At 40.4% G+C, this 12456-nt stretch overlaps 1 protein-coding gene across 1 annotated transcript in view; it reads left to right on the top strand.

Moving 5' to 3' along the window:
* Window positions 1-12456, top strand: part of PAPPA2 (pappalysin 2) — a 118565-nt gene that overhangs the window by 44696 nt on the left and 61413 nt on the right. Inside the window, exons 5-8 of the mRNA XM_075833075.1 lie at window positions 1398-1590; window positions 2444-2565; window positions 6043-6532; window positions 10040-10168. Coding sequence (XP_075689190.1) covers window positions 1398-1590; window positions 2444-2565; window positions 6043-6532; window positions 10040-10168 — 934 coding nt within the window. The remainder of the gene's footprint in view (window positions 1-1397; window positions 1591-2443; window positions 2566-6042; window positions 6533-10039; window positions 10169-12456) is intronic.

Raw genomic sequence — 12456 nt, forward strand, 5'->3', positions numbered from 1 at the left:
GAATTCAGGCTTTCTGCCACCCTAGTTTCTCGGCCCCATAGTCTTATATTTTGGGACAGAACAGCGTTCCTGCTGTGTTTTAGAATTGTATTTTCTATAGATGTATTAAATTAGTGCTGTACTTACATGATGGAGGCCTTATATATAAAATATGTTAACATTATGCTCATAGCGTGAGAGCTATAAAAAGTGGAGCCATGAAATATAGATTTTGGTGAGTTTCGCAGAATAAGCCTTTAATTTCACATATGGTGTTCAGACCACCGACCGTTCCTCTCTGTCGTATCATAATTCTTATAATCAACCCACATGGTTGGTGGAAATGAACTCACCACGGACATATTTCATGGCAGGCTGACCTAGTTATTATGAGTGATTATGCTATATGTCTATCTTTATGTTTCCCATATGCTCAAGTGCCTCTATCATTTAAAGGGGCTGATCCGGGACTAAACAATAGGGCTAACTGTAACATATTTCTGAAATTTAGTTCCTTAAGCCCAGATTTCGGAGTGTGCTCTCTACAGAATGTATGTCTGTGTGTTTGCCTACACATGCATGTCTATATAGTGATGTTATGGACAAGTTGCTTACATAGACGTTAATGTATTCACCTAATGGATAGAGACAATGTATGGCCATATCTCCATACCTCCAAACGCTGGGGGCCCCAAATTCTTGATTTCAGTATTGAAGTGACTCAAGGAGTGGCTATACAGAAGTATATGGACTCTTTGTGTTAAAGGAAATCAGACCTATTGTTTATTCATAGACAATTCCTTTAAGCGCCCTTTGACATTTCATGGAGGAATCAGAAGGTTCATCAAATTAGAAATAATAAAAGAGAAAACGGATTTAAAATCTATAGGAACCAATTTCTGTTCTCTCTTCTTGTCTGAGCGGACCTTGCCGTGACATACAGTACAATTCCATTCCATCTCTAGGTCTGTTGTGGTACTGAATTAGCAGATCTTCTGAATTGTTGTTGGTCATAATGCAGGAATTTTAGGCTTCCAGGTTCAGGATGTTAGTCCTCCAGTAGTCCACAAAGATTTGTCAAAAGCAAATCTATATTTAATTGATTTTCGGCTTGGACATAAAAATAGTACTGACAAAAATCAGGTCACCTTTCATTTCCAAGACTGTGTTAGAATAAGAGCTGGAATCTGAGGGGCTGCTGTGGGCCACCTCCACTTTTTTTCTAAACTGCTTTTATACATGAGGCCAAGTATGTTCCAGCAAACCATTGGATTACAATATTAATATGGATAACAGATAATACTAAATTGTGTTTCTTTTCTCATTTATTAAAAATTGAGCAAAGTGTACAGTTAATTCTAGAACTTGAACTTACTAATGACTGCGTATCCTCACTATCTCTTCCAATTTAATATCAGATGATGACTGTGCCAACAGCTTTACTCCAAACCAGGTTGCCCGGATGCACTGTTACCTTGATCTAAAATATCAAGGATGGACTCGATTTCACAAGCCTTCACCTGTTCCTTTGGCCCCGATAGTAATTAAACAGGGTCCAGACTTTCTCACCATTCAGTGGCTGCCTCCTATCAGCGGGGAACTGTATGAAAGGTAATAGAAATCATGCAATGGAATAAATTGTTCCACAAATCCACTCAGAAATTGGTTCTGTATAATAAGCATATAACAGCATGAAATCCTATAGTTTATTACAGTTTAATATCTTCTGCATCAATACAATGGTCAAATTGTACAGTCGGTCAGTATGTCGTGGTGGCCATGGCTTGGATGCAACCAATCAGAATAGCAAAGAACACAGAAGGAAATAGCATTATAATAACTTAAATATATAACTGTATAATAAATATATTTATTTGTGATCGATATTATTAACGGATGGCGAGTATCCCTTTGAGGGCCATTACAAACGTGACAAAAATGCTCCATTGAAGCTCATTGGCATCAGTGATACATTTCAAAAAATGTGGAGCATTGGAACAATGTTATATTCTATAAAGTGGCATATATAGAAGAGAGAAGGCCCTATAAATAAGATAAATGATGTTCCTCTATTATGACACCATGCTCCGCCAGCCAAGACAGAAGAACCTGGTGTTTATTTCTACTCTACACCCTTTCTATGAACCTTGAGCAATTAACCCACCCCATTGTTTTATAACAATGTCCTGTCCAGGTTTGTTGACACTCATTAGTAAAGTGACCAACTAGGGCTAGGATCTCTCGCTACAAGGGGTCCATAGCAGACACATGGTCTGCCTCTATAGTATGTAGGCCCATGCTCAGGTAGAAGGGGCAGTGGAATTCACCCAGCAAACATAAAGTCCCCTCCTAATGTCATAGATGCAACTTGGACTTCAGATCATTTTATTAGAGGCTTTTACTTAGTGGACCCTAATACCTCCTCCCAATTCATAAACTCAACATCTTCTTTTCATTTCTGCAGGGATTCAGGATCTATTTGTGAGTCCTGTACAGCTGATGGGTCTTTTAAGCAGTATGCACATCAGGCCTCTTCACCCCGTGCCTGTGACAACTCTGGGTACTGGACTCCGGAAGAGGCAGTGGGTTTGTATTTTGCATACTTTTACTATGCCAGATTGGCAGTGTTAAAATTAGTTTATATTCATAGTGAGGTCTTCTTTTAAGAAGTTTAGTAATAGGAATGTAGAACAAAAATATCTGTAAATTTTAACATCTTCTCACTGAGTTTCACACACTGTTGCTCCACTCCATGATTTAACTAAAGGGTAATATCCTAAACTGCTAAAAGTGTAGAAGTATGAAGAGAAATGTACAAGTAGTTTGAGAGTTTAGCCCTAGAGGTATTACATATTTAAGACAAATGAGAAGCAACAGATGATTCCTACCGCAGAATTGATTGCAGGTTCCAAATAAATTCAGTCTAATACTGAGGCCTACTTTGGGCCATGGGCCATTCTTAACAGGAACTTTCTCAAAATTATGTTGTTTGTTGTACAAAATGTATAATAGGGCATGTTGGAAAAGTTGGTGACAGTCAACAGCTGTGGTCTGTCAACTGCCCAAACACTTCCATTATGTTGGTCATCAACTTATTTTGTTGCGTGCCAATCATGTAGGGTGGTTGAACCATGTATGACCATCTTTTCAATGTTAATATTTTTGGTTTAGTGAAAACAGGAAGGAGCCGATAAAAAAGACTCTTCTTGGATCTTCCCTGTACCTTACTTCACTAGGTTTCCCTTGTTTAAAGGGGTATTCCCACCTATGACATTTATGGCGTATCCTGTGGATATGCCATAAATGTCTGACAGATGCGGGTCCCAGCTCTTGGACCCACACCTGTTTCCAGAAGTCCCACCTTGACCGCTACATCCAGATGGAGAATGAATGGAGAGTTGGCCACACATGAGCGCGGCTCTCTCCGTTCTATTCTATGGGAGTTATGGTAACAGTTGAGCATGCTTGCCTCCAGAGAAATTAATGGAAATACCTGCACGTATGAGTTGCCACCTCTCCATCTCAATTCATTGTCTGTCTAGATGAGGCAGCCGTCATCTGCCTCACCAGGCAGGACAGGGGTTGGATGATCCTGTGGATATTCCATGGATGTCTTAGGTGGAAATAGTAAAGCAAGGTCCAAGCAAGAACCAAGAAAAGTCTTTTTTATCTGCTACATTCTGTTTTGACTAAGTAAAAAAAAATAGATAATTGAATAATGTTCATATGTGATTTTACTATGCTACATGATTAGCAAGTGACTAGATAACTTGATGACCAACACAAATAAAGTGTTTGTGCAATTGGAAGACCACAGCTCAGCAAACTCATATGACCCCCGACCTTTCTGGTGAGGCAGAAGCCGGTCGCCGCATCCAGATGGAGATGGAATGGTGAGATGGCCATGCATATGCCCAGCTATCTTCATTAATTTCTCTGGTAGTTAGGCCACCATGGTCAGCTGTTACTGTAACTCTAATAGAGCAGAATAAAGAGGGCCACACTAATGCGTGGGACTTCTAGAGATAGGTGCGGGTTCCAGAGTTGGGACCTGCAACTGTCAGAAATTTATGGCATATACTTTGGATAAGCCATAAATGTCGTAGGTAACAATACCCCTTTAAAGGCTGCTGAACTACTCTGGTGTTTTTAATATATACCAGGGAACTAAAGAGGGATCTAAGCACTTATATTTGCATAGTATTACCTATCTATTAATAAATCTTGCCTGCATCTTATTAAATCCACTGTGTTATATCTCTAGGTTACCAGCTTGAGCAATGTATCTGAGGTCTCACAGTTTACAGTATCCATTACCCCAATAGAAAATAATAAAAAGTACTAAGGGAATAATACTGAGATTCATTTGACAGGCTAAGTTTCCAGGAAATCTGACTCATTGGGTGGATTATAGAGCAGTGTATTTGCTTTCCAATAACATTTCCATTAAATGTCATATTTATTATTGTTTTGGCTTTCCATGCTGTTTTGTTTCTCGGGTGATGTACTATTGTAGCTCATTTAGAGGACAATTATTTTTCTTAGTGTTTATACCATTGAGACAGGTTTCAAAATAGGTAGAGAAGGCCGCTGACCTCTCATCCATGACAGTTGATCTTAAGAATGGGGACAATCCAAAGAGATAGAATGGCTGCATGGTTACAATATTAATCTGAAAGCCCCTGTGGGTGCTCTATTCTGCCAACATTCTTGGTGGTCTATTGCAGTGAAAGAGTTGAGTATTACATTCCTGGTGGTCTAGGGCAGTGAAAAGATTAAGAATAACACCTCTGGTGATCTAGGGCAGTAAAAGGTTTAAGGATAACATCCCTACTGCTCTTTTGCAATAAAAGTTTTAAGGATAACATCCCTGGTGGTCTAGGGCAGTAAAAATTTTGAGGATAACATCCCTGGTGATCTAGGGCAGTGAAAGGGTTGACAATACCATTCATGGTGGTCTAGGACAGAGACGGGGTTGCTGATAACATTCCTAGTGGTCTGGGGTTGTGTAGTAGAGGGGTTAATATTGTGGTCAACATAGAAAGCTGAGAGCCCCTGTGGGTGCTCTATTCTGCCAACATTCCCACAACATACACCTTGATGGTCTAGTGCAGTGAAAGATTTGAGGATTACATCCCTGGTGGTCTAGGGCAGTGAAAAGATTGAGAATAACATCCCTGGTGGTCTAGGGCAGTAAAAGGTTTAAGGATAATATCCCTGGTGGTCTAGGGCAATAAAAGGTTTGAGGATAACATCCCTGTTGGTCTAGCGCAGTAAAAGGTTTGAGGATAACATCCCTGGTGGTCTAGCACAGTAAAAGGTTTGAGGATACCATCCCTGGTGGTCTAGCGCAGTAAAAGGTTTGAGGATAACATCACTGCCCTAGGTCACTAGGGACGGGGTTGATGATAACATCCCTGGTTGTCTAGGGTAGTGCAGTGAAGGGGTTAACTACCTGTACTAGAGGCTGCAGGATGATGCAGTATCTGTGTAATATAAGACATAACTATGGAGAGTGTGAGCAGGTGTATGAGACGAGAGAATCAGGATACTTTATTTGAAACCCCCTGTGGCCAGAGGGGGCATCACTGGTATGGAGAAACCGTGGGATAACTGAATGCGTTTTCTGCTTGTAGTTTTGGCACTATAGCTGTAGCTTTGATAATTTCCTAACCATGCAGTACGACATTGGTCATTTGCTGTTTTTCAGGAATTCTGATGACTTCTCAGAGTTGACCATGAGAAACAATGAACAAAATTCACCCAATAAAAAAAATCTATTCGGTCAATGTGCCACCAGTGTGGGTGAAGGTATCTCCAAATAACATACACAACTAAAACAATATATGTAAAATAAATATTATTATCCCTCTAGCATATTAGGTTTAGTAGACATCTTTGTCTAGTTCATCTGTAACAAGTTTTCCCAGTAAATGTTAATAAGTCCAAATATCAATTTAGATGAGCTACAAATGTCCAGTGTTCATACTGTGTGTATAACTGAGAGTCGACAATGTATTAAGAGAGGACTTATGTTCACAGAGTTCTGTATTTTTTATCCAGGCCCCCCTGATGTGGACCAGCCTTGCCAGCCAAGCTTACAGGCATGGAGTCCCGAAATTCACTTGTTTACCAATATGTCTGTCCCGTGTACTGAGCCTCATGGATGTATGCTGGATCTCCATTTCTTAAAACCGGTTCGACCTCAGTCCCTTACCATATGGATAACGTACTTGTCCCCTAACTTACCTAACTCCTTATCAGATATTGAATTAGTAACAGAACATAATGAATCGTTACATCTGGGAAGTATGGAAGCCTTTTGTGATACTCCGTTGACCATAAGACTGACCACTGATCAAAAAGTTTCAAGAGTCCGTGTATATACGTTTGATGCAAGCATGGAGATAGATGCAGCCCTCCTTGTGTCCATGCCTCATGATCCTCTTTGCTCATCCTGCAGACCTGTGAATTATAAAATAGCCAGGAACCCTCCTTTTCTGATAGATTCCCAAGTTACAAAGACCCAAACACAGCGCACCTTCACGGACACGTGAGTAGAACCAATGATAATCGCTTAGTACTGACCTGCCTCTTAATTATGTATTTTTTGCATTCGTATGCACCACTGGTATATACCAAGAGAAGAAAAGTGTTCCGTGGAGTCCTGGTCACATTGGAGGAAGCAGTGGCTACTGGTAACTCTCTTCTTTCCTGTGACTTTGCCTGCACAGTATAAATGTAGCAGTGTCAAGGGTATACGTGCCATAGAACCATCAATGCGTCTACTATGAGGCCACACAAGTAAGAGCATGTTCCAGGTTGGTCTTGTCCCTGTATTAAAGGGTGGTGAGAACCTACAGAGGGATGAGGTCTTAAAAGGTGCTGCAATGTTAGCAAACAAGAAAGCTAAAAATGTATTGTAATGAGTCATGAAATTAGGATGGGGCATCAGGACCTCTGGTCGCAGATGGTTAGGTGTATGGTGGTGTTATGCAGAACTGGAAAGAGCCCTAATTTTTATTTGTGCTATGGGTCCCCCATCCTCTATGTACTCCACTGAACAGGGCTACACATGTCATATAACTCTGGGACTGCTTTGCTGCCATAGTGATATCTAATAACACATAGTAATGTAATGATCAAGTAATAGATATATGTGATGATCAAGAAATATATAGATAAACCAAACTTTGTAGGCACACTGCAGGCAAAATATGTACACTGTATTATGCCGACTGTAGAGCCTTAGGGGAAGGGCATGACCCAAAGAACACCAATGAGAGAAACCTTGTGTCATGCACCGCCCCCTCAGAACCTGCTCAACAGTCTTGCCTGGATTCTTCCTTTAAAGGGAACCTGTCAGTGACTTTATGCTGCTCACCCTGAGGGCAGCATAAAGTTGTGACGGATACGCTGATTTCAGCGATGGTTTAGTGTTTTTAGAGAACTTACATTTTGAATGCTTCAGCGCGATGCGAGCATTGGGGGAAAGGAGTCCGGTATATTCATGAGCTGCCGCTCTCTCCGCAGATGATTAACAGCTTCCTTCCTATTACTGTGCATAGCGAGAAATCTGTCAATTATCAAGCAGCTGGGCAGGAGGAGCGCCAGAAAAGGAGTACGCAGGACTCCTCCCTCCCAGTGCTCGCATCGTGCTGCAACATTTAGAATGTAAGTTCTTCTAAATCACTAAACTATCAGGCATGCGCGACAGACCGCTGAAAGAGACGGCAGCATAAAGTCAGTGACAGGCTCAATATAATGTTTTTACTTCTTATTTTAAATTAGTATTATTATGGTCTCAATATATTTTTGGGGAATTTTTATGCCTCCTGGTACAGCCCAGGACCTCGAGTTTAAATGAACACTTTTGGGTAATTGGGACTTCAGAAAGGGTCCAACTAATTTGGCCACCATTGCACATATTGCCATTAGTGCTTTTAGCTTTCTGTTAGTCTTGCCACCCCCTCTTCAAATTTTATGCACATGCACAGGTCATCTTATCTTTAACACTCTGTGCTTCTGTTGGTGTGCTGTCATTAACAGTTTAATGCTCTGGTTGGGCAAATATTTACCTACTTAATCTCCTGTACATCCGTGTGTAAACAGGTATGGAGGATGAATACATTAGGGGTCTGACCACAGACATTCGCAACTGCGGAGGGTTAGCACATCAGACTCGTAGAACATATGACAGAGATAAATTCCAGCCCATTATTAGACTGATGTGAATGACTAATGCGTCTGTGTGTGAGGAATAGTGTAGGACACAGTGGGTGGGGATCGGTGATGAAGATAATAAGTCATTATCCTTGAAACTAATGAACCATACTGAATGTGGGTGGTATATTTTTTAAGATAATTTCTGTGATTAATTTCACTTTAAACTAGTAATTGTATTTTTCTTAACTAATGTGGTAACTCCTGACGGAAGATTGAATCTCAGAAAATGTGAGCTCCGTAAAATACCTTTTGCAATTTCATGAAAATATACCTTGGTGCGTCGACATTTAATGGAAGTGAAAGCTTAGGGTCACTTGAGGTGAGCCTACAGGAATACATTAAGGAAATTCCTAAAATAACAATTCCCTATTGTGGTGTTATTATTGGAATTTAGTTGTTGGGCTAGTACTAGTGGATCCTTCGGTGTGCCCATGCTCTGACACAATAATGGGCTCCTGAGGTTCAGTAGAATCAACCACAGTTGGATCTGACTATGTAGGGTCAATTTCTAGTGGGTTGCAAATAACCTATTAGGCCTATTGATGATAAATCCTGCAGGGGCAATGATAACAGCAAAGTGTAGGATGTAATTAAAAATAGATAGGTGAGTCCTTAGAATAATTTTCTCTGGTGGGCCCAAGGACCCCAATCCTGATACTGCTCCCAAGTTACTTCCAGTAGTATAACAAAGCTCTTGGGGAAATGAATGTGTACAGTAGAAATGCGCAAAATGTCCTTGAATGAACCCCCCTTAAGGTCCTCTTACTCGACCTGACATGACCCGTGTAAACAAGCGCCGGTCAACAAGACAGCTTGTTGATCGGCGCTCGTTTGCTCCTTTCACAAGAAGCAATGAATGGAGACAAGCGAACGTTACTAGGATCGCTCGTCCTCATACATTTCTATCATGTCAGCAGCGCATCTCCCTGTATACACAGGGAGATGCGCTGCCGACAACAATAATATTTATTGGTACATAAATTATACGATCAGCCAATGAACGAGCATTTACTCGTTCATTGGCTGATCGTTGCCCTGTTTGCCCTGATATGAACGCTTGTTTGCCTGATAATTGGCCCGTGTAAAAGGGCCTTAAGACTATGGTGCAGAATTACTAATACTGTCGAAGTTTTAGACAGCGTAACCTTAGACAGGGAATTCAGACAATACGCCAAATTTATCAAAGTGGCACTGGTTATATGATAAATTGAGTGCATCTTGCTACAAATAGACACTGCTCTCTTCCTTATACCACCTATTAGTTGGGTTAGATTACGCCAGTTTTTATGCCAAAAGTTTGCCACATTTTTGGTGCACAGTCTTGCATTTAAACCGCGCCTATCCCTGAGAGAACACGCACTTCTCTGCTAAGCCCTTGTAGGGCATGTTGAGAAAAGTGTATATAAATATGGTATGCCGGAATTCTGGCTCAATTTGAATAGTAAATTGGCAATTGGCCTATTATTTACTTCTACGGGATGAAATTCAGTCCTGGTCACATGATGGTCACACTGCAACGAGTAGTGCACCTGTGTGTCCATGACATGGCCAGGAAAGATTTTTATCCCCTGGAAGTAAACAATCAAGGTTCCTATTGAATACCAGCAAGCAGAGATCTTTTCAAACCATGAGGAATGTATATAGAAAGGTTATTATAAAATAGCATAACGTAGCAGTAAGCTTTCTCAACACTTTAGGACACAGATACTGTTGAAAAGATAGATATGTAACGTGGCTATTTTGAGGTTGTGGTATTTGAATAATGGCATTTTGGCATTATCCTTTTAAAATCACAGTCTTTATGTTAACCTATGTGTTCCTGTCTTCTCTGCAGGGAGGTGAAAATGGGCCATAAATATCAATACCAGGTCCACGTGGTTGGTGGGACCTCAATAGGAGAACCTTCCCCTGTGCTGACTCACATACATGGCGCTCCGTTTTGTGGAGATGGAGAAGTTAATGAGTAAGTAGTTATATTTAAAGGGTAAAATAACCTCACATTTCACTTATGTTTTGCCAGGGGTAAGGAGAACCCAGGACCAGAGGCATAAATATAGGGAATGTAGAGACTGTGGTTGTACCCGGGCCTTGGAGCCTAAGGGGTCCCCATATGAGGAGATCATTATTATAAATTACGCATAAGAGTTGGGGGGCTCTTACAGGTAATGCACTGGAGCTTAGGAGCTTCAAGTTAAAGGGGAACTAAACTTTAAAAAAAATAATTGACATGCCATAGTGACATGTCAGAAGTTTTGATCGGTGGGGGTGTGAGTATTGAGACCCCCACTGATCGCCAAAATGAAGTGGCAGAATTGCTCAGATGAGCGCTGTGCTGCTTCGTTTCTGATTGTCTTTCTTTGGAAAGCAGAGTAAGCAGTGCATGGACTCATAGACTTTCTATTGAGCCCATCGGTAGGGATCTCAGTGCTCGGATCCCACCGATCAAAACTTCTGACATGTGACAGTGATGTCTCAAAAGTTTTTTAAAAATTTAGTTACCCTTTAAATCTCTACCATGGGCTATAAATCTTTTAAATGGTTTCATGTTTTTGCCCAATTCATTTGCTGATGTGTGATCCTTGAAGTGATATGTGAGCATGGGCAGCGCTTCTCTATCTACAGGAATGTTGTAGTTGCCTTCAAAGTCACTATAAAACATCACTATAATGGTCACCTTAAATTTACATATTTTTACAAATCTCTATTATCCTTTTTAATCTTCAGTACTGGACTATTATATTATCATTTATATTGCTATCCAAGGTGCCTTTCATTATGCCTTGACTTTGTGGAATATATTTGCTAGTTCTTACCTGAATATATTCTCAATAAACTACTACTGGTAGAAGTAGACATGAGTACTTGGCTCTTGGCTCTTTAGAGATTATGTCTTCCCCTGTTCTGTGGCTCCCATAACTCACCATAAATACTACTGATGACCCTATCCGAGATCACAATCCAATAAGATGTTATAATGAAAAATTAACTTAGAGTTCTCCAGGATTTTAAAACGTCTATCATTAAGACAAAATAACACTTAAAGAGAACCTGTCACCTCGTCTGGCTTTTATATTTTAGTAAATAATTTTATACTCCATGAAATAACAATTCTGGAAAATCTTTTCTTAGAACTCTGTGTTGTTATTCTTCATGGAAATTTTTGAATTAATTGACAACTGGGTGTTACTATTCCCCTTCTCAAAGGGGCGTTTCCCCACATAGTCTCACTGTGTCAGCACTGATTGGTCAGTGTCAGTCTGTGTAGAGACACACCCCCAACTGGTAACACCCAGTTGTCAATTACTTCATAAATTTCTAGGAGGAAAAAAACAGTGGAACGGCACAACGTAGAGTTCTATGAAAATATTCCCCAAAATTGTTCTTTCAAGGGGAATAAAAATATTTACTATATACAGACATGTCAGGAGAGGTGACAGGTCCTCTTTAAAACCTTCGGGGGTGGGGGTTATTAAGAATAACGCTTCATATGCACGTCTAAGTATAAAGAAAGATTGAGTAAAATGGGCCTAATTTATTAAATTAGGTGCATCTCTGTCCGTCCTTGCCCCAGAAAGGGAAATCTACGCCACAGATTATCTGACCTTTAATTTGATTTGTCCCCATATTTTATGCCAGTTTCTGGTGTAGATTATGATTAATGTGTCTGACTACAAGTGGCAATGCCCCCTTTTGTTAAGTGCGACCCACTTTTAAGAAAAGTGCCGCGAACGGTGGAAAGGGCACAAAACTTGCAATTTTTACAATAAATTGCGACTTTTGTGCCATTTGCAACTTTTTTACGCCAGTAAACTAACATAGAAAAGTTAATTTATTCCCCCTTATATGTTTTGTTAGCACTCTGGAAATTACTGACTTCCTTTAGCATTAAAGGTATCCCTATTTAGCCCTTTTGCTGAATTAAAGAGGCATCACTATACAACTCCTGATTGGCAGATTGTAGGGTGATTGCCCCAAAAAGGGCATCCCAACCTCACCCTATCCTTATCAGTTCATGCAACGCAGAATTTTAGATGCGGTGAAAAATCTGCCCTGTCAACATAGTCTAAGACTCCCTATGATTTACTTAATAAAGTAACATTTAATTGCCTATACTCCAAGGCATTCCACCATTCTCGAAAACGGTAATCTAGGTTCATCAAGGAGACTGGTATGAGACAAGCATGATATATCGGGTGCAAGTGGCACTGGTCGATGAGTCCAAAATTGCTCTTATACGATTTAGCATGGAAA

This window comes from Rhinoderma darwinii, chromosome 7, assembly GCF_050947455.1.
Source record: "Rhinoderma darwinii isolate aRhiDar2 chromosome 7, aRhiDar2.hap1, whole genome shotgun sequence".
In the NCBI taxonomy this organism is placed as follows: Eukaryota; Metazoa; Chordata; class Amphibia; order Anura; family Rhinodermatidae; genus Rhinoderma; species Rhinoderma darwinii.